Source organism: Nycticebus coucang, chromosome 19, assembly GCF_027406575.1.
Source record: "Nycticebus coucang isolate mNycCou1 chromosome 19, mNycCou1.pri, whole genome shotgun sequence".
NCBI lineage: Eukaryota > Metazoa > Chordata > Mammalia > Primates > Lorisidae > Nycticebus > Nycticebus coucang.
Genome location: NC_069798.1, coordinates 29287076 through 29310470, shown reverse-complemented (window position 1 = coordinate 29310470; position 23395 = coordinate 29287076). Strand labels below are relative to the sequence as shown.

Here is a 23395-nt window from a genome sequence, read left to right as displayed (position 1 = left end):
AATGATTCTGCGTTTTGTATGGAACCGGAAAAAACCCCGTATAGCTAAGGCAGTTCTTAGTAATAAAAATAAAGCTGGGGGCATCAGCATACCAGATTTTAGTCTGTACTACAAAGCCATAGTGCTCAAGACAGCATGGTACTGGCACAAAAACAGAGACACAGACACTTGGAATCAAATTGAAAACCAAGAAATGAAACTAACATCTTACAACCACCTAATCTTCGATAAACTAAAGAAGAACTTACCTTGGGGGAAAGACTCCCTATTCAATAAATGGTGTTGGGAGAACTGGATGTCTACATGTAAAAGACTGAAACTGGACCCACACCTTTCCCCACTCACAAAAATTGATTCAAGATGGATAAAGGACTTAAATTTAAGGCATGAAACAATAAAAATCCTCAAAGAAAGCATAGAAAAACACTGGAAGATATTGGCCTGGGGGAAGACTTCATGAAGAAGACTGCCATGGCAATTGCAACAACAACAAAAATAAACAAATGGGACTTCATTAAACTGAAAAGCTTCTGTACAGCTAAGGAGACAATAACCAAAGCAAAGAGACAACCTACACAATGGGAAAGCATATTTGCATGTTTTGAATCAGACAAAAGCTTGATAACTAGGATCTATAGAGAACTCAAATTAATCCACATGAAAAAAGCCAACAATCCCATATATCAATGGGCAAGAGACATGAATAGAACTTTCTCTAAAGACGACAGACGAATGGCTAACAAACACATGAAAAAATGTTCATCATCTCTATATATTAGAGAAATGCAAATCAAAACAACCTTGAGATATCATCTAACCCCAGCGAGAATGGCCCACATCACAAAATCTCAAAACTGCAGATGCTGGCGTGGATGTGGAGAGAAGGGAACACTTTTACACTGCTGGTGGGACTGCAAACTAGTACAACCTTTCTGGAAGGAAGTATGGAGAAACCTCAAAGCACTCAAGCTAGACCTCCCATTTGATCCTGCAATTCCACTACTGGGCATCTACCCAGAAGGAAAAAAATCCTTTTATCGTAAGGACACTTGTACTAGACTGTTTATTGCAGCTCAATTTACAATCGCCAAAATGTGGAAACAGCCTAAATGCCCACCAACCCAGGAATGGATTAACAAGCTGTGGTATATGTATACCATGGAATACTATTCAGCCATTAAAAAAAATGGAGACTTTACATCCTTCGTATTAACCTGGATGGAAGTGGAAGACATTATTCTTAGTAAAGCATCACAAGAATGGAGAAGGATGAATCCTATGTACTCAATCTTAATATGAGGACAATTAATGACAATTAAGGTTATGGGGGGGGAAGCAGAAAGAGGGATGGAGGGAGGGGGGTGGGGCCTTAGTGTGTGTCACACTTTATGGGGGCAAGACATGATTGCAAGAGGGACTTTACCTAACAATTGCAATCAGTGTAAGTGGCTTATTGTACCCTCAATGAATCCCCAACAATAATAAAAAAAATATATATATTCCATGGTGTACATATACCACAATTTATTAATCCATTCGTGGATCGATGGGCACTTGGGCTTTTTCCATGACTTAGCAATTATGAATTGGGCTGCAATAAACATTCTGGTACAAATATCTTTGTTATGATGTGATTTTTGGTCTTCTGGGTATATGCCTAGTAGAGGAATTATAGGATTGAATGGCAGATCTATTTTTAGATCTCTAAGTGTTCTCCAAACATCTTTCCAAAGGGAATGTATTAATTTGCATTCCCACCAGCAGTGTTCCCTTTTCTCCACATCCACGTCAACATCTCTGGTCTTGGGATTTTGTGATGTAGGCTAATCTTACTGGAGTTACATGATATCTCAAAGTAGTTTTGATTTGAATTTCTCTGATGATTAAAGATGATGAGCATTTTTTCATGTCTGTAGGCCGTGCGCCTGTCTTCTTCAGAGAAGTTTCTCTTCAAGTCCTTTGCCCACCCTGAGATTGAATCACTTGTTCTTTTCTTGCTTATACATTTGAGTTCTCTGTGGATTCTGGTTATTAAACCTTTGTCGGAGACATAACCTGCAAATATCTTCTCCCATTCTGAGGGCTGTCTGCTTGCTTTATTTACTGTGTTCTTGGCTGTGCAGAAGCTTTTTAGTTTGATCAGGTCCCAGTAGTGTATTTTTGAAGCTGCTTCAATTGCCCAGGGGTCCTCCTCATAAAATACTCGCCCAGACCGATTTCTTCAAGGGTTTTCCCTGCACTCTCTTCTAGTATTTTTATAGTTTCCTGTCTTAAGTTTAAATCTTTAATCCAGTGAGAGTCTATCTTAGTTAATGGTGAAAGGTGTGGGTCCAGTTTCAGTCTTCTACAGGTTGCCAGCCAGTTCATCCAGCGCCATTTGTTAAATAGGGAATCTTTTTCCCACTGAATGTTTTTAATTGGCTTGTCAAAGATTAAATAACGGTGACTAGCTGGATTTATCTCTTGGTTCTCTATTCTGTTCCAGACATCTACTTCTCTGTTTTTGTGCCAGTACCATGCTGTTTTGATCACTATCGATTTATAAAGTATAGTCTGAGATCTGGTAGCATGATTCCTCCTGCTTTGTTTTTATTTCTGAGTAATGTCTTGGCTATTTGAGTTTTTTTCTGATTTCATATAAAACAAAGTATTATTTTTTCAAGCTCTTTAAAGTATGACAGTGGAGTTTTAATAGGGATTGCATTAAAATTGTATATTGCTTTCGGTAGTATGGACATTTTATCAAGGTTAATTCTTCCCAGCCATGATCATGGTATGTTTTACAAATCTTATTTGAGCTAACAAGCTGAGCAATGACTCCTTAGTCGATTTATTGATTATGGAAATTATAAATTTCTCAAATCCAGGCATTAATCATAATTCCAGAATTGGACTGTCCAATATAATAACCATATGTAGCCATTAAAATTAAATAAATTATTCAGTTCCTCCAGTGTCATTAGTCACATTTCAAGTGCTCCAGAGTTCCATGCAGTGAGTTGCTGCTGAGCTGGACAATGCACACACAGAACCAGCGTCAAACAATCAGATATAATGGCAAACACCTTTGACTCTAGAGTGACCATAAACCTAAACTGTTGAATATATTTTGACCACTGTGGTCTAATCACATCTATTCTAGAGAAAACATTAATGTTATTATTATCAGACCAGCTGGTTAAACACATTTCAGATTTCATTCTGCACCTGTAAACTGCCAGTAGAAAAAAAAAAATTCTTCAAGTCAATAACCAGGTATTAATGTCTAGATTCCACTGAAAAATAGATATTTTTGGACACAGTATACATATGTGCAAGTGAATTTAAAAATGGTACCAATCACCAATAAATTAGAAATAACTAGCATTAGGACAATAGTAAATACATGTCTGTAACTACCAGGGTCAACTAGCAGAGAAGACTTGTAGTATTTTACCAAGAAATTATTTATTATTATTCAATTTATCCTGATTTTAGAATCTAGAATACGCATGCACAACTTCCAATGAAGTATAAATACTGAGTCCTTTTCTTACATTGGTAGAAACTGGACAATAATAACTTGTGTGGTTACCTGAATAAATAAATATAATAATGGATAAAACATATTAAAAAGCAAAACATTTTAAAAACCAGCAAAAACAATCCATTCTTCAGATTAATCAGCTACCATGACAGCATCTTCTACATAAAGTTATTATATTCAAATAACAGACAATCAAGAATTTAGATAACTGAAAAGGATATAAATTTCCACAAATCAAGGTAGAACCTGAACTATCACTTTTCTTGTTTTAGGCTTAATGTGTACACATCTGTTTTAAGCATGTGCATCAGTGGCCTACAGGTACATCCCCAGAGTTTATTATTTTAGACCCCAGAGGGAAGGCAATGATGTTTTACCAGGAGAGGATATGGACAGGAGGGCTAGGTTGCTCCTGGGGGATCTGGTAGACAGAGGCAACATGTTGTCATGGGAACCACTACTGAATCTGATCTTGTCCTGTTTCTTTTTTATGTAAGGTATTGTTCTATACAGCGCTTGACTGCTTTGTGTTTTTCTTAGATACAATGATTCTAAGATACAGTAGATAAACGTATTTGAACTCCTATTCCCAGTGGCTGGCATTGTGATGATCTTTGCCAGGGGTGGGGTATCTGTGGCCTGCTAGGTCATTAAGTACATTATTTTGCCTGAATTAAAACATTTTTGTTCAAATATCTATTTTATTTTTATTTTTTAAATGAACATATTTAAAATACTAAAGAATAAAATAATTTTCAACAAAATAATCCTCCCAGATTTAAAACATTTGTCAGCTATTAGGGCTAAATTGACAGCTGCTATGCTCATGATTTAGTTCTAACTTCCCCTGACTGGTGTCACTACTGCATAAGAATGGATGGCAAGAGTGCATACAGGTCAATTATGCCAGTCTGTTATCAGATTTTTACAATGCTGGACTGTGTTTCTGTTTGAAGTAGAATTTGTGAATAGTTGAACAGCTCTACATTATTTTTTAATTCTATCTGCTTAACAGCCCCTCATGTCAAAGAAGACCAAGAGAAAACTTAAGGAATAAAACAGATTTTTTAAAATAAAGATTGTGAATTGAAATAATATCTTCTTTCTGCTAAAATTAAGATGATTTCCTTGCTTTGTGATACTGCAAATATCAACATTAAAGAAATTCTGTGGTCATTAGCATTATGACACTAGTAATCCACAAATATTTTAAATTAAAGGGAGAGGCACAAAAGGTTGTATTGCAAACAAAAAGCAAAAGCAAAGATGATTCTTTCAAGCAACAGTAACCCAGAAATAATGCCACTGAAGCAACTTAGAAAGTAACTTACTGTAGGATAATATTTAGAAATAAATATATCCTACATCAAGCACACAAAGTGAACTCAGAGTGAGTTTAAAATGGCTTGCTTTTTTTCCAGAGGCTTAAGGGACCTGGGCCCCCCCGGGACACACGCAGAGTTGGCTTGCCTGGAGTCAAAACTTCCACAAGCCCATTCTCTGAAGCTGTGTGCTCCGTGAAGACTGAAATCAAAGGGCATACCATCCTGTTACAGACGGGCCAGAGGGTTGATGTATGTTAACAACATATTGTCAGAGGTCTATAGGTGCTCTGCCCTAAGGAAAAGACATAGTTGTTACTTCATACTGAGTAAACTGAGTGAACGCTTGAAGATACTCTTCCATTAACGCTGTTCCCCTGTGGCTACTTTCTTCTTTGTGATCTTTATTTAGATACCTGCCCAGAGATTAGTCAGTGTCTAGAAGAAGATGTTTACTGCAAAAGTGATTGTGTTGATATGGTAACAGGATATTTCCTTTCAAGTTAATTTCAGATAGGTAAAATGAGGTAATGGTGAAACTAACAGATAATAGATAAAGTGTGTACATGACTAGAAAGGTATAAAATCAAAACCCTGAATAAAGAATTTCGCTACACGCCATCCCATCCCGTGTAGTCTGTTTCTTGACTTAATAATTACAGGAGTGAATTCACACCCATGGCAAAGCTGCTGTTTGTTCGCGTCTCCAGTCAAGCAACGCTTACATACTCAGGAAAAAAGAGAAGTCATTCAGTGATGTAGAAATTGTGAAAGAATGCAACATCAGAGCTGTAGAATGCTTAGACCCCGATAACCTCTCTTCTCCTTTTAAGAAGATCTACAACTGATCAGCAGCATAAATTAGTCTTCAACTTAACAGAAAAACTTCATGTAATACTGGAAAAGGAAAATATATATTATTCAATCATTTTGGATGCATCAACTGATACTATGAATTCGGCATAGAATACTTCATTCAGGTCATAACAGAAGATTTTCTTTGCTAAGAAGAGTTACTCGCTTTGTGCACAATTGCAAATAAAGCACAGGGAATAGATATCTTCAACAACTTTCAAGATCAATCATGAGTTGGACTGAATTTGGTAAATTTAGTGAGTGAATATACAGATGGTGCACCTTCCATGCCAGGAAAACATGAAAGGTTTATCACACAGATTTTAAAAAAACATATTAACAGGGCAGCGTCTGTGGCTCAAAGGAGTAGGGCGCCAGCCCCATATGCAGAAGGTGGTGAGTTCAAACCCAGCCCCAGCCAAAAACCGCAAAAAAAAAAAAAAAAAAAAAAACAAACAAAAAAACCCCATATTAACAGATCCAGATGATCTCAGTTCTTTTCACTGTATCTTGTATCAGCAAATTTTCTGTGCTGAAGCTATTATTATAAGTGACACTTTGTAATAAGTTGTGAGTTTTGTTAACTATATTCATGCAAATGCAATATAGCATCATCAGTTTTGTAACATGCTGAAGTTTAACAAGAGGTGTTCAGTGTGGATTTGTCTTATCATTCTAAAGTGCATTGGCTATTGCAGCAACACAGGTTCACCAAAATGTTATCTCTGTGAGAATAGATAGTGACATTTTATGAAGAACAGAATCAGCAATGTGAATTACTGAAAGGTATCCTTGGGAATGCAGCCTTTCTGTGTGATATCATGTCAAATCAAAACAATTTGAAACTTTTTTGCAAGGTGAAACTAAGTCTATATATGATTTGTGGCATTTCTAAGCATTTTGAAAAAAAGCTATCTTTTTTGAAACACTTCCTCAAGAAGAAATTTCAGATAAACAATGATGAGCAAGATGATATATACAAACATTTAAAATATACATAGCTGTTACAGACATTTTAATTGGAGAATACAGTGAAAGGTTCACTGAGTTTGAGAACCATGATCTCATGCTCAAATTAGCATTTCAGCCTCATCTTGCTGTTATCACCAAGGCACCTCAAGAACTACAGATGGAATTGATTAAGCACTCAGTAAATGACCTAAAATCATTGTTTGATGCTAAGAAAGATCCAATTGAAATATGGAAAAATGCAAAATACCCATGCCTCTGGCAATGTGCCTAAAAAATGCTTTCTTGCTTTTCAGCCATTTATTGCTGTGACTATACATTCTCCTACCTTACCCTTAGGATCATAAACGACTGATACCCATCTAAAAGATCACCTGAAACTTCAGAGCTCCATGCCCCAACCAAATATTCAAATGCTTCCCAACAAAATTCAGATATAAGAAAGTCATTAAAAGGTTAGTTAACTCTAAAATTAAATAGTTTTAATTTTTTTAAATTACATAAATTCATAGTTAGACTTTTACAAAATAATATACATTTTTAAGTATATCTAACTGAAGTTTCTTGAATATGGCCTTATTTGATTACAGCAAAATTAATGCAGCTTTCCAACATGGAAAGGTTCCTTACCCCTGATCTCTGCCATCCTCTATGTGGTTAGGCACCTCCCCTGACATGGTAGCCAGGTACATGGCTTTCTGTTCAACATCCTTATTTAAAAGCATTACTTCTGGCTACTATTAATTATAGAAGAATGCATGATGAATTGTGATCCATTTTTCAAGTTATCAGGCATCATAAATTCTGTGCTTAAAGAAAACAATACCTGGTGCTGAGAAAAAAACAGTATCTAAAGTGAGATTTTAAAAAAGGTGTCCTGAATATTGGATTAGTGTAAAAGTTAATTTTGGGAGCATGGTATGAAAGTTCGAAATTTATTTCATTTTTTTTTTTGCAAGTATCCAATTGTTCCATCTTCATTTGTTAAAAAGATTATTCTTTCCCCCATTTAAATGCTTTAGCACCTTTGTCAATAATCGACTAATCACAATGCTAGGATTTATTTTCTGAACTCACAATTCATTCCATTGCTTTACATGTCCATGCTTGTGGAAGAATAACACTGTCTTGAATACTATACATAATTGTTTTCTATTTCTGCATAGCAAGTTACCACAAATGTGGTAATGAAAATTGGCTTAGTTTAACAATGTCTTTATGCTATCTTAACTTTTAAGAATACAGTAGAACCCCCATAGTTGACCACCTCCCAACACTGACCACCTATGTTGACTTAATTTTCATGGTCTGGACATGTACTACAGGTACAAAAGCCTAGTTCCTTGTGTTGACCACCTCTGTATTTTGATCAGTTTGATACAGTACCTTGGGTAGTAAACCTACACAGGTTCTACTGTTTTGCTTGATTGCTAAGTTCCCCCCCCTTAAGCTCTTTTAATATGCTGCTCTCCACCACTGTTTTTCTTTTCTTTTTTGAGAGATATACTGGGAGATATTTCTTTTCTTTTCTTTTAATATGCAGCTGTCCACCACTGATTTTCTTTTCTTTTCTTTAAATTGGAGATAGAGTCTTGCTCTGTTGTCCTGGGGAGAGTGCAGTATGCAGTGAGATCATCATAGCTCACTGCAACTTCAAATACCTGGGCTGAAACAATCTTCCTGCCTCAGCCTCCCCAGCAGGTACAATTATAGGTGTGCACCACCACACCTGGTGAATTTTTCTAATTTTAGTAGAGATGAGGATCTCACTCTTGTTCAGGCTAGTTTAGAACTCCTATGCTCAAGTAATCCTCCTGTCTCGCCTCTCAGCACGCTAGTATTACAGGTGTGCGCCACCACACCCAGCTCCACCATTATTTCTGATTAGAAGTCAGCTGTTATTCCTACTCTTGTTATATCTACAGACTTTTTAGTCTGTGAGGAGCTTAGTAATACAAAGAGCATGATACTTTCTTCAATTTAGTTTCTTTCTTAGTTAGAATTATGGTGATGCTTCTGGATTGCTAATAAAATCTGGACTTGTTATAAGAACTCAAAAAAGAGTTTATTAAATTACATAGAAGTAGGATACATATTACACATTCAAGACATATTAAAAAGCAAATAAAATTAGATAGAATTAAAATGGTAACTATATGTTGGTACTTAAACAAAAAATTAGGCCAAAAGAATACATGAAAACGTCATAGAACTGGAAGTAGTCCTAAAAATACATGGCTATTAGCACTATAAAAAATTCTTTTAATGAAACAATAGAGGTAATAGTGAGAGGGACCACCAAGAGACATTAAACATATACTCAACAATGATTTATCTTTACTATATTTTGGATTCCTGAACAGTCCCTCATCCAGACCTACTAAGAAACATATGACAAGTAAATATGGGAAAAACGGAAAAGGTTCTGTAACAGGGCTTTTACCAAGAAGAGAAATCCTTTATCCTTTAAAGAAAAGAGAGAAATCTCAAGAAAATCCTAAACCTACCTCTTTATGTCTACCTGCCAAAATAATACAGAGTTAAGAAAAATGGTAAGGTAGGCTCATCCATGAACATTTTCAAGTTGGAGTGGGAAAAATTACTCAAACTGCTGTTGAGGCTTTCTCTTAATAAAAAGGACTGAGAAAATACAACAACTTTTCTAGAATGGTACAGCCTATCAAATAAGACAAAACTAGAATTATAGCCATTATGGTTTGCAGTGACACTGAGGTCTTAGAACCAAACCCTTATGAATACTGAGGGACAACTGTACTTGTTTATCTGTATTGTCATTGCAAGCTCCTTATGGAAACCTTATATGAATGAAAATAATGTATATATCTAAGAAGATTAAACATTAGATGTTAAAGGAAGGTTTGCTGCATGCTAGCATTGTTACAATTGTTGAATTACTTTAGTTTTCTGCAAAAATAAACTTTAAAATATTTTTTAAAACCCAAATAACACTTGACGGTGACAAGATAAAGCTAATATTTTAAAATTTACATTGGCCAGTAGTATGGCTATTAGATCTTCCTCTCCCATGTCCAAGACTAAGATTATACAGGTAGTAAGTACAATTTCTTAAAATAACATGATGGGGTAATAGATACACATTAAAGAAATACTTCAATCTAAATAGAACAAGTGAAGAATTTCCTAGAACCCACAATGAAGAACTTGTAATGCTGAATGAATCACAAAATGAACGTACAGTGTGTTTATCATTGAGGCAAAGCAAGAAAGAGGCTTGGGAGACAACAAGGAAAAAATCCTCCTTGTAAATAAAGCAATTTATTTTCAAAGAAATGGTAGAAGTCAAAAAAGGAAACCATACACTAGGCCATTCTTCCTGAGAACTATAGACTTAATAAAACTATAAGCAAAACTGGTGATGTGCGATTTAAGCCAGATGGCAACCAATAAAAAGTCTTTCAAAGACAAAAAATACATCATGAAAAATGAACTGAGCCACCTCCATCACAAAATCTGAAGGTGAGATTTAAAAAATATATATTTTAAAAACACAATTTTATGTTTTATCTGATACTGTGGCTTCTTACAAAGAAAGAAAACAGTCTCCGCCATCTCTAGCATGTTTCTGCTCTGGTGTTCAAAAACCTGTGTCAGATTAAGAGCTAAGCAAAGTTAATTATAAAAACAAGAACATCTAAAGCAAATTTCCAACAATTTTAGCTATCTCAAGTTTTTCTTGTCTTTCTTTGTTCAACAATCTGTGGTGCTGGACAGGCTGGGTTCATGTCATGGCTTTCTCAGCTTACTAGCTGAACGACCTGGTCAAGTCATTCATTTCATCCCTGTGGTCACTCCCCTGTAAAATGTAGATAATAACCTACCTTACCTTATTGAATTAGGTTTAAATGGTTTAACATGTGCTATAGTAACTTGTCATAGTACATACAAAGTATATGCCACATAAATATTTGTTAAATAAAAATAAATAAGAAAGGAAGTATTTATTAAGCCAACCCCTATGTTAGGCTCTGAGTATATAAACACCAATGCAACAGGATGCCTGTTTACAAAAAAGCTTGGTGAGGGAGGTGAATGCATAAGCAGTGATTACAAAATAAGGAGAAATGTGCTATTCCAAACATGGGCACAGTCTACTTGTGAGTACATAAAGAGGACATTTAACTTCGCCACAAGCTAAGTGGGAGGAAGACAGAGAACCAGATCAGTGTTCCCAGTCAGGTTCACAATAAGGCCCTTCCTACAAGAAGTAGACTTGTTGGCCAAATATACCCAAGCCCATGAGGAGTGAAAAGAAGGTGCCTACCGCTGCTCAACTTAGAGAAGCCTATCACAAAGAACAAATTAGACAACATAGAAAATAAAAAGACTATCTCTACTTGCTATTCAAAAAGAAAGCCATTTTATTCCTCTAGGCCCTGTCAGAGCCTACAAATGTCCCTCAACTTTGCTTCATTTTCACTGTTTGTAGAGCATAATCTAAAACTTGACCACCAGGTACTTCCTGAAAACATGGTTTAAATTTTTCTCATCATTAAGTCAAAGTGAAAATTGAAGTGTTTCTTTTTGAGGGATATTTCCTCCATGTATTTCGCCAACATTTCCATTCTAATACTTGTGATGTTTTAGCTTTTCCTTTCAAGGTTAAGGAAGGCAGTGTTAACTATGATTCTTCTCTAGTGAAAACTCCAAGAAATCACAAGCCTAAATATAAACCACTAACACCTGGTAAAGTTTTATTTTCCCTCCATTTCAGAGGTAGATAGAAAAGGGTTGGGCTTTCTTATCTAAGATGTCTTTAGATATCTTAGACTGCTTCTCCCTGTCAGTCTATCCTCTTAAGGTTTTCAACACCAGTGAATGAAAAGTTCCTCTGCCTTCCCTCCCATACCCCTGCCAATGGGTTGTCCTTCAGCTTTGTGTCCTTTTCACATACCTATGTCATGTGGAGGGAGGAAGCAGAAATGCAAAATCTGACCTCAGAAATTTGATCTTCATGCTATCATTTTCTCTAGCCTGCCCAAAAGCAATAGGCAAAGGTCATCTTAAAAACTGCTTAGCCGGTTCTGCCCGGTCGTCCGGAGCCAAATCGGCTCCACAGCCCGCAACCTGGGTCGAGGGCGAAGCAAGTCCCCGGCCTCCGAGCGGTGCCGGGCCGGGGTCCCGTCGGAAACCCGCCAGTCCCGGGAGGACCCTGCGCAACGGGCGAGGCGGTGAGGCTGAACCCCTGGACCTGTCCCTGCGGGCTGGGCCAGGAGGCGAGGCCGGGCCGGGCGGTGCCCTGCATCGCTGCCTCTTCTGCCCCTTTGCCACTGGAGCCCCCGAGCTCATGGCCTTGCACCTTCAAGGGCATCACAGCCGTCGGGCTCGGGGCCGCCGACCACCCCAGGCTGACGCATCTCCGCCCTATGCCCGGGCACCATCAGGAGAGACCCCTCCCAGTCCTTTGCAGGAAGGGGAGGAGGGCCCCGGGCTGCCGAGATCGGGAGAGGCGGGGCTGGCAGGGCAAGAACGGTAGGGAGCCCTCTTAGGGGCGATTAGCTTAGTGAGCTTACTCCGCCGGAGCGGGGGAGCGCTAGAGGTAGTTGGGTAGAGCAGCCAGCAGGGGGCAGCATGGGACCCATATCCCAGCCCCAGACGGACCAGAGGTGGAGGGGGCGGTGGGCGTAGGCGGGTGGGCGGTCAGTACCCACCCAGCCCAAGGGAGTCACAGTGCCTTAAAAGTGGCAGAGGTGAGAGTTAAAGAATGGGGTCCCAGGGCTGGCAGAGGTTGTGTCCCTGGTGAGGAGCCACTCTGCCGGCCTTTGCTGGTCCACATGCGTGAGAGTTTATTTTTGTACGAGGGGTGGGGGTGGGGGGCACTGTACCCTTCTTGCCCCATTCAGGGGCCCTGTAGACGCCGCTATTTTTAGTACGATTCCTGTCATCCCTGTCGCAGAGTCGTGTCCCCAATAAACAGGTGTCTTGAGGCACAAAAAAAAACTGCTTAGCCAGGTATTATGGTTGGCACCTGTAGTCCCAGATACTCAGGAGGCCGAGGCAAGAGGTTCGCTTGAGCCCAGGAGTTTAAGATTGCTGTGAGCTATGATCCCATAGCTCTCTACCCAGGGTGACAGGGTAAGACTCTGTCTCAAAAACAAATCAAAACAACCCCGCTACATTTGTTTTCAATGTGTCAATGTCATATAAAACAATCAAAAATAGCTACTACCTTTCTCTGCCCCCTTTTTCATAAGCTACATTTTCAGAAAACAGAACAAAAGAAACTATTTCAAATTAGAATGCAAGCAAACCATTTATACTTTGGCTAATCCTGGAAAATTTTGTGATTTCAAAAAAAATTATGTTTAGTCTCAGCTATATGACATTGACCAAATATTCATTTCATTCTTCAATATGTGTAAACTTTATGTCCAAAACTGTAGTTCCCTTAACCAAAACTCTAATCCATCTGAAAGTTGTTTCTAGGTTGAATAGCAATGGTGTGTACAAAAGGTTTGCAAAAAACCCTAAAATCTGATCTTTGGAACCTGACATTATTCAAAGGGGAGGATAACACTTTAGTACATTTACCATATTTTGATACTTAATATGAATGACTCTGAAAGAATATGGTTCTTTCAACTATGTTTTACATATAAACCTTACCTTTCCATTTGAAGATTAACTCATAGGTATGAAAAGAACATGTGTCAGTGGCTAGAGGGCAAGAAGTATGTCTTTAGAGCTTGTTTCACATCATAACTGGCAGGGTTCTGAACCTTTATTTAATTACCTAATATATGCCACTTGGTATACATATGCACACATATATATAAGTATTTACATATAAAATTCATAAATGTGTGATTAATATGTGAATATAAACATACTCAAATATTTTAATTTTGTCCAATTAAAGTTTGTACATGTCACCAAGTCACTTCTATTATTCTAAAAAATTATCAACATGAGTTAGGCAAGGTTTATTAGTGTTTTCCAGACAGACAATGCATAACAGCCCACCTGATCTTCTTCCTTAAGTAACAGAGCAGTGAATTTTCTTTACTATTCCTACTGTGCTTTCTTTCATACAACCAAGAGCTTCCCCAATGACCCACAGCCTGCTTCAGGTTAATCATTCCTGACTTCTGGGCCCCAGGATAGGAAAAGAAAGAGGGAGGTAAACAACAACAATTCAATCACATTCTGTATCTGCATGTTGTAAAACAATATTATATACTATGAGACAATTAATATAAAGGACAAATGACTCTTCTGATATCTTGCTGCTCCATTAAAGGCAAAAACAAAGGTGCTTACCTGCTGTTCCCGCATTCTAGCAGCACCAAGTTCTGAGACAGACATGGTGAGCTTCTCCTGCTGTTCTGATAGATATTTCTGATAGAGGCTTAGAAGTTCTTGGCATTCTCTGTACTGTAGCTGAAGAGGTGAGATCGCAAATTAAGGGAAAAAAAACTAAAAAAACTGATTCAATCTGCATCCATCAGTGTTGCTTTTGGGATTACAATAAACAAAACCAAGACAGGAATGCAGTGATATTTGGTGAGAGAGTAGGTAAAAATAAAATCTTCAGACGAAAACAGTACATACATCCCCCACCTCAAATCATAAAACAATAATTCACAGAGTAGCTATAGTCATTCCATTTGAAAAGAAATTTAGCTCTCAATTCTTTAAATTTGAAAACATAAAAACAAATGCAGATACATGCAAAGGAACTCCTGCCTCACACCATATAAAAAACAGAATGAAAACAGATCATCTATATGTAAAAATTAAAACATGAAAACACATAAAATTAAAATTACATTTTTGTGACCTTGGATTAGGCAATGATCATGTAAAAGTACAAGCAACCAAAGAAAAAAATAGGTAATTTGGACTTCTTCAAAGTTTAAAACTTGGGTGGGTGCAGTGGCTCACACCTATAACCCTAGCACTCTGGGAGGCTGAGGCAGGAGGATCACTTGAGGACAGGAGTTTAAGACCAGCCTGAGCAAGAGTGAGACTCTGTTTATATAAAAAACAGAAAACTTAGCTAGGCATGGTGTTATGTGCTTGTAATCCAAGCTACTCGTGAGACTGAGACCAGGAGTTTGAGTTTGCAAGGAGCAATAATGATGCCACTGCACTCTACCCCAGATGACAGAGTGAAACTCTTGTCTCCGAAGAAAAAATTTAGAACTGTATACTTCAAAGAATACTATTAAGAAATTTAAAAAGACAACCCCAGAATGAGAGAAAATATTTGGAAATCATATGATAAAGGACTAGTGACCAGTTATATAAAGACAACGTACAACTCAACAATTAAAAAGACAGTTAACCCAATTTAAAAAAGGGCAAAGGCTTTGAACTGACATTTCCCAAAACAAATGACCAAGAAGCACAAGATGCTCAACATAATTAGCCATTAGGGGAATGCAGATCAAAAACACAGTAAGATACTATTTCACATCCACTAGGATGGCCAAGAGTCAAAAAGACTTACAATAACAAGTGTTTATGAAGATGTGAAGAAAATGGAATCCTCCTACATAGCTAATAGGAATGTGAAATTGTGCTGCCACTTTGGAAAATAGCAGTGTTTTAAAAATTAGACATAGATATGCCATATGACCCAGCAATTCCACTTCTATGTATATAACTAAGACAACCAAAACCATATGTCTATGCAAAAACTTACACATGATTATTCAGAACAGTACTATGCATAGTAATAGAAAAGTGAAAACAGCCTAAATGTCCACCAACTGATAAATGAATAAACAAAATGTGGAATATCGTGTAATTAAATATTATTCAACCACAAAAGGAATGAGGTACTGCTACATAGTACAGCATGGATCAACCTTGAAAACATTATGCTGAATAAAAGGCAGACACAAAAGGATTTATATTACATGATTTCATTTATATAAAATGTTCATAATAGACAAATCCATACAGACAGAAAGTGATTGCTATGGGTTGGGGGAAAGGACATTGGGAGTAACTGCTAATAAGTACGGGTTTGGGGGGGGTGGTAATGAACATGTTCTGTATTGTTTGCACACCTTTGGGAATATACTCAAAACCATGTGATGGTGCACTTGAAAGGGAGAATTGTATTGTATGTGAATTATATCTCAATAAAGCTGTCATTAAAAAATCTAAATTCTGGGAAGAAGTGGTAACTTCTGTTCTGGTAAAAATAATTACTGCCAATAACTATATTAAGCATAAAGGGATTATAATATGATATTTGCTTTGTTTTGTAAAACATCAGTGAAGTCAATTTCATTAATAAAACCGTCATCAGAGAATTTTCTGCTCATATACCTCCACATATTTTTTTTTTTTTATTGTTGGGGATTCATTGAGGGTACAATAAGCCAGGTTACACTGATTGCAATTGTTAGGTAAAGTCCCTCTTGCAATCATGTCTTGCCCCCATAAAGTGTGACACACACCAAGGCCCCACCCCCCTCCCTCCTTCCCTCTTTTTGCTTTCCCCCCCTTAACCATAATTGTCATTAATTGTCCTCATATCACACATATTTTTTATAGTTTCATATAAAGAACATGGCAACCTAACCTGGGGTACCCTCTGTCATAACTCCTAAAACTTGCAGGTGCCAAGATGAAAATACTAAATAGGAAAGGTCATCTAACTTCATAGATTAGATACCTATGAGATAGTTCTATCCAACAGAGAGTTCTGTTCCTTATATCTTATTGTGGTAATTTCCTCCCCTGACTCTTTATTCCTTCAGATCATTTCTGAATCTCTCCCTTAACACTTATGTATGCTCTTGGTGTAAGAATTACTATCCAATGGGATTATTCTGAATAAATACCCTTGCAACAGGTCATCATGATTAAGGGTGGGAATAGTATTTCTTAAATGTCAAAATGGTGACTGATTTCAGTACGTCTTAACATTTTATAACCTAATCATTGCTTCTGGGCAGATTCCTGTTCTAATAACTTTTGCCAATCATGACTGCATAAATAACCAATTACTTCATTATTCTCATTATTAACCTTTAACCAAAAAAAAAAAAAAGAAAGAAAGAAAGAAAGAGCCAGAGATGGCTCAAAGAAGAGGAGGTGGTTCCCAGTAAAAAAGCAGGTCATTAAGGTTAGAGAATACATTAATTAGAAGAGCTTGTTGAATATTAGGCATCATAAAAAAACAATAATAACAACAACAACACTATGAACGGTGGTCTAAATAAGCTAATAGGTTTTCAAAGTCAATCTATGTTAGCCCAGGATGTTTTTACACTTCCGCACATTTTGTCAGCAAGTTCCAAGAGACAGAAATGATTTGTGGTGGTCCCAGGAGTCTCTGCCAGCTATTATGTATATAAAAAGAATTTTTTATTCTAGCTGTTACCATAGGCAGTAATCTTTATAGTATGTGAACATATTAGCCTGGTCACAGAATATGAATTTTACTCTGGAAAAATCAAGCACAATTATACAGCCTAGGAGTTAAATGCCAGCATTTGGGACAAATTATAGGCAAATTCATTAAACACATGCTATGTGGTGGACTATAAAGACAGGTAGTCCTACCTTTATCAATTTTTTATGTCTTTCTTGATAAAACATATTTCAAGATGCTCCCCTTTTTCTTCCTCCCTAGCACAATGAGATTTCAACCCTCCATCAGGAGAGAGGGATTTAATGTGGGTAAAGTGTTCTCTTCATTGATTTGAGGGGTACAATGAAAGAGAAGACATATTTAACTCAACCCTGGCCAACTAACAGAAAAGAGTAAAATAGATGTAGAAAACCAAACCTGAGGGAAAGTTTATAACAAACCATCACATGAACACAACATACTGGGGTCTGCCCAACCCCCATTTGCACACTAAGAGAAATAGCAGTTATCACAACCTCTTTAAACCAAGAAGTCTTCAGAGGATAAAATAAATATCAATTAATATTAAGAAAAATCACATCAAAACCTAAACACTGAATTAATTAGATGAAATGGATATAGGAAATGGTAATCTGTAATGCTTAAAGTCTTCACCCTAAAATTCATTGTATACCAAAATAAAATTAAAGATCAAAGATCAAATGAACAAGGAAATGAATGAAAGAATAAAAACTCCATGTGAGATAAAAGTCAGAGGTGAAAGGAGGAAGGACTAGAAGGCAGCCAAAGTAGAAAGAGATTATCTTAAGCTGGAAGAATTCTTTGGCCTAATAGAGTCCACCCTCACCATCCCTCCTTATCCTTATCTCGGATAGCGGGGATGCTTCTATCTGGCACTTTGTAATCCTAATCTAATACAGAAGCAAATGAAGGGAGGCCTCTGTGAGAAAAGTAAAGGTGAATCATTAAATTAAAAAAAAAATCCATCTTTCTTAGAATCAAGTCTCATTGGAAAAATGGCTCAATACCATTCGGGGGTAAGGAAAGTACAAAGTGAACTTGAAACATCTTGTGCTGTAATGCAAAAAAGTGTTCAAAGACAGATGGAGGCTTATTACAGGAATAGGAGCTAGGCTGAAGGGGGACTAACATTAGCCAAATATAGGGCAATTTCAGCACTGAAGGAAATAATCACTCTAATTTATAGAAAAATAAATTTTTAAAAAGAAAACTGAATAAATAAAAATCTTCTATTTCATAGTGATACTTCAAGGGAAAAAAGAATGTAAGGGACAAAAAACGAAGTTCTTCTTCTAAAGGGTGATGGCTTTTTATATTACTTAAAAAAATATGCCGAGGGTGGCAGGTTCAAACCCAGCCCCGGCCAAACTGCAACAAAAAAATAGCCGAGCGTTGTGGCAGGTGCCTGTAGTCCCAGCTGCTCGGGAGGCTGAGGCAAGAGAATCGCATAAGCCCAAGAGCTGGAGGTTGCTGTGAGCCGTATGACGCCAAGGCACTCTACCGAGGGCAGTAAAGTGAGACTCTGTCTCTACCAAAAAAAAAAAAAAAAATAGTCAAATTCTGAAATCACCATTTTATACTATACAATGTAATAACTAATTCAGGCAAGGATCATTAATGATTACCAAAGCCATTAGTAAGAAGTTAATGAATAAGATATTCATAAGTATCAACATTACTTATGTCAAAAAGGAAAACATACCTTTAAATGGTGAATCTGGTGGTCAATATCCAAATGAAGTGAATTAACTTAAGATCACCAATAGCAAAAAATGTAATTTATGTACTTCCTATTGCATGATGTAGGCAACACTGCTTATGAAATGGTCTTGACAAATATTTCACATCTGAATCTAATCAAATCTGTAAGTCTAACTTCCCACTTCACAGAAATTAGAAAGAATAAAGGAACAAGTTAAATTACATCATAAGGAAACAATCAGAGAAATTCAGTATATGTGACATTGGGCAAAACACGGCCTGAACTCTTCAATAGGTCACTGTCATGGAGGAAGAGATCTCAGTGGCAGGTTTATTCCAGATTAAGAGACCAAAGATACAACCAAATGCAACCCAAGAACCACAATTGGACCCTTGTGGAAGGGGGAAAAACAGCTATAAAAGACATTCTTTAGATAACTAGGGCAACCGGAAAACTGGCCTGATAACAGTTGATATTTAGGAGTTGCTATCAATTTTCTTAAGTATCGTAATGTGGCTTATAAAGTGAAATGTTCTCATTTTTTAGGAGACAAGTGTAAAGTGTTTTGGAATGACATATACTTGCCACTTTTGAATGGTTCAGGAAAAAGAGTAATCATATGCATTTTTATTTACACTAATAAACATATTTATATATTTATATTCTAGATATTTAGATATGTTAATCTATAGACTTTAACATCTATACAATTTATATATGTCTCTAGGACAAGAGGGAAAAGCAAATGTAGCCAAATATCAACAATTGTGCAATCTATGTAGAAGGTATACAGTGGTTCAATATAATATTCTGTCAGCTTTATTTTATAGTTGAAAATTATAATTAAAAGTTATAGGAAAATTCCTATAGTTTTGGTTTTTACTGTTTTTATTTGTGTGTGTATGTGTGTGTGTGTTTGTCCTTCTACTATTACTCACCTCTTCTTGTCTATGTGTCCTTGGTTACTAGTCAGGTGACAAACTGTTACTATGATCTAATGATATACCAACTAGAACTGTCAAGCCAGAAAGAGGTACATACAAGGCAGCAAAAAAGGCCATTCAAAAAAGTCCTGCCAATTTTTTTCCCAGTCATTTAACAAATGCTTCCTGAATCCTATGTAGTAGGCACAAGCAGTACAAAGGCAGTAATGTGGAGTCAGTAAAAGCACAGACTTCAGGTGTCAGTCCAACATTCTTGACTCAAAGCTTAACTCTGGTACTTAGAAATTACATAACTTTGGGAAAGTAACTTCTCTGACATTTTCAGTTGGAGATAATAAACCTAGTTTACCTGATAGGACAACTGTGAATATAAATGAAATAAGTAAAAAGCACTTAGCACAATGCTGGGTACAAAGTATATATGCAAAATGTATATTTTTTAAAAGATATTAACTGCTGAATGGATTAATGCCATTATTATAGAAGTAGGATAGCATGGGAGTGGGTTGGTTATTGTGAAAATGGGCTTGTTATAAAAATGACTTCAGTCCTCTCTTGTGCTCATAAGTTCTCTTGTCCACCCACCTTCCACCATGGAATGACACAGTGAAAAGGCCTTCACAAGATGCCAGCACCTGGATATTAGACATCCCAGCCTCCAGAACTGTGAGAAATATTTTTTTTTTCTTATTAAAAAAAAAAAGGGCAGGGCACAGTGGCTTATGCCTATAATCCTAGAACCTTGGGAGGCCAAGGTGGGAAAGTTGCTTAAGGCTAGGAGTTCAAGACGAGCCTGGATGCTCTCTACCAAGAAAAATAAAATAAAATAAAACAAATTGGCTAGTCATTGTAGTACTTGCCTATAGTCAGAGCTACTCAGGAGGCTGAAGCAAGAGGGTGATTTGAACCCAGAAGTTTGAGGTTGCAGTGAGCTTAGATGAGGCCATTGCACTCTACCCAGGCAACAGAGCAAGACCCTGTCTCAAAAAAAAAAAAAAAAAAAGACATCTTAAGAAAGAGATTTAAACAAGTATGGATAACATGTTTTATGAGAGACATTTATATGTATAGTGCAATGGAGATTTTAAACAAGTGGGGGTAAATGATTTGCTTATTCTGACCATGTTGGGGTAAAGTTAGGAGATGTGATCCTGGAAATAAATTTTGGGACAAAAAGTATATCAAGGCACCAGGTAGGTAGTGAGTACGTTCAGCTGACAGATCAATAGCAGAGGAAATTGACATATATATTAAGGGAACTGTAAGTAGAACAGAATGGATGGCTAATTGGTCACGTGTAGAACATGGGAAGAGGCTGCAGAGACCAACAGACACCAGATCTTGACTGTTACCTAAGTTGTTTAGATTTTATTTCTGTTTAAGTCATTGATATCTTACAACCAAATTGCATTTTACAACGATACTTTTTGTAGGAGCGTAAAGAATGGATCAGAGCACTAAAAACTATATATAATGAAAGCAACCAGTTAGAAAATCGTTATAATACTCTAAGCAAGAGATGAGAGGGGCATGAATAGAAGTAAAGTGGTAGGAACTGGGGGAGAAAGCATTGAAAAGGGAAATTTAAATTACTATCAGTAATAATTACTACCACTCAATGTGCTGCTTCCCCCCACAATGAGTGGTAGTAATTATTACTGATAGTAATTTAAATTTACTGGGGGAGAAAGCATTGAAAAGGGAAATTTAAATTACTATCAGTTATAAATTACTACCAGTTATAGATTGGATGATAAACTATGTAACCAGATACATGATTCTATTTATCAAGATAGAGAATGTGGAATAAAGAAAAAGCCTAGGGAGAGTGCAGCTTTAGATAGAGATGCTTTGGGAGCATCTAGTGGACATGGCCAACAGGGGACACTCAGATCCTTGGGCCTGGAATTCAGAGAAGAACACTGAGTAGAAATAGAGATTTGCGAATTAATCATTTTATACATGGTGGCTAAAGACATGAGAGTGGATAAAACTGTCCAGGGAGTAAATAGCTTGCTTTTATTCTTTTGTTCATTCTTTGATTTGTTCATTAATTGATTCAACAAATAAGCTGTGTGGGAGAGGAGCAAGATGGCTGACCAGAAGAATCATTCAGCTGAGCTCTCCTGGAACAACTGGGGGAAAGGAAAGAACCCAGCCATACCTGAAGGGGGGACCTTGCCTGGAGTCATAACTCAGGGAGCACTGCAAAGAGGTGGTGAGCTGGATACAGCATGTGACCCTGAGCAGTGGAAATCTGATGCTTTAGGCAAGTGAATTGAGACCCACTGGTATCAGTTGCCCTCTCCCCCACAGGTCCAGGATGGAAGGAATCCTTTCTGGAGATTTTGCTTTTGGGGGTAAACAGCACATTGAGTGGAAAACTTGGAAGAGGGAGTGAACTTAAACAGTATACAGCAACCAGAGTTGAATATAGGTTGGAGTGGATTTGCTATCAGTTTGGTGGCTGGCAAGTCAACCATACTGGAAAGGTCTGGGTGGCCTGGGGGCTGCTACTGTGAGAAGGTCTTAGCAGGGGCCTAAAGCATGGCTGTCTCAATTTCACCTGCTGGGATCAGAACTCCACTCTTGAGACAGGCTGAGGGACTTCTGCACCCCATGGAAACTATTGTCAGGGGACACTGTGAGACCTGCCCCTGAAGGATGCTGGAGAGATTTAAGATCCCAACTCTGTGGGGTCTGAATGCTGAGGAAACAATCAGGCGATCACTGAAGGCACCTAAGTTAGGAATAAGGACCATAGAGATTGCTAGCTCTGTTCTCCATCTCTTAAAAAAACCACAGCACCATGTGGTGTTCTAGTGACATATTGCAACATACATTCCTATTAAAGTTGGTCTCTTCTGCTATTTACAAATATTTTTTTTAGTTTTTTATTTCTATTTTTTTTTTCACTTTCTTTATTCTTCTTCCTTTTCTTCTCTATATTGCTAGGTAGCTGCAGTTTGGGGCTATTTGGGCTTTTCTTATTTTCTTTTTGCTAATTTGTTTGGCTCATTCTATTCTTAACTTCCATTTTTACTTTTATCAAGAGCAAGAACTCCTAGCCACACAGTGGCTCACGCCTGCAATCTAGCACTCTGGGAGGCCGAGGCGGGTGGATTGCCTGAGCTCAGGAGTTCAAAACCAACCTGACCCAGAACAAGACCCCGTCTCTAAAAATAGCTGGGCATGGGACTTGGGAGACTCAGGCAAGAGAATCATTTAAGCACAAGAGTTTGAAGTTGCTGTGAGCTGTGACACCATGGCATTCTATCAAGGGCAACAAAGTGAGACTCTATCTAAAAAAAAAAGAAAAAAGAGCAAGAACTCTGAACTTTTGGTCACAAGGAAGACTTTGGCTATGCTCAGGCTGGTAAGGAGCTCTTAATTTTGAAGAAGCCTTTCAGCCCAGCTCTTGAAAATCCTTGAATTACAGGAGTGGCCTTAACACCGTTCCAGTCTTCTATCACGCACATTCTCTCTTCCTATTCTCATTCACTCCTGTTCTTCAATTCTTTCCTTTCAACCCCCTTCCCTTTTTTCTCTTTTTCTTTCCTTTATCTCCTTCCTTCTTTTTCCTTCTTTGTTTCTTTTCCTTTCATTTCTCCCAGCTCTACCCTTCTCTTCCTTTTGACTTAAGCTCTGAGACAAGGTAATTTGAAGCAAAGAGGACATGAGAAT

General features: G+C 37.4%; 1 protein-coding gene across 3 annotated transcripts in view; it reads right to left on the bottom strand.

Moving 5' to 3' along the window:
- KIAA1328 (KIAA1328 ortholog) overlaps positions 1 to 23395 on the bottom strand; it is a 399620-nt gene that overhangs the window by 228967 nt on the left and 147258 nt on the right. For 2 of the 3 annotated variants that reach the window (XM_053571111.1, XM_053571112.1), the window contains exon 6: positions 13972 to 14099. The exons of the other annotated variant lie outside the window; for it this stretch is intronic. In XM_053571111.1, coding sequence (XP_053427086.1) covers positions 13972 to 14099 — 128 coding nt within the window. The remainder of the gene's footprint in view (positions 1 to 13971; positions 14100 to 23395) is intronic. 3 annotated transcript variants of the gene reach the window in all.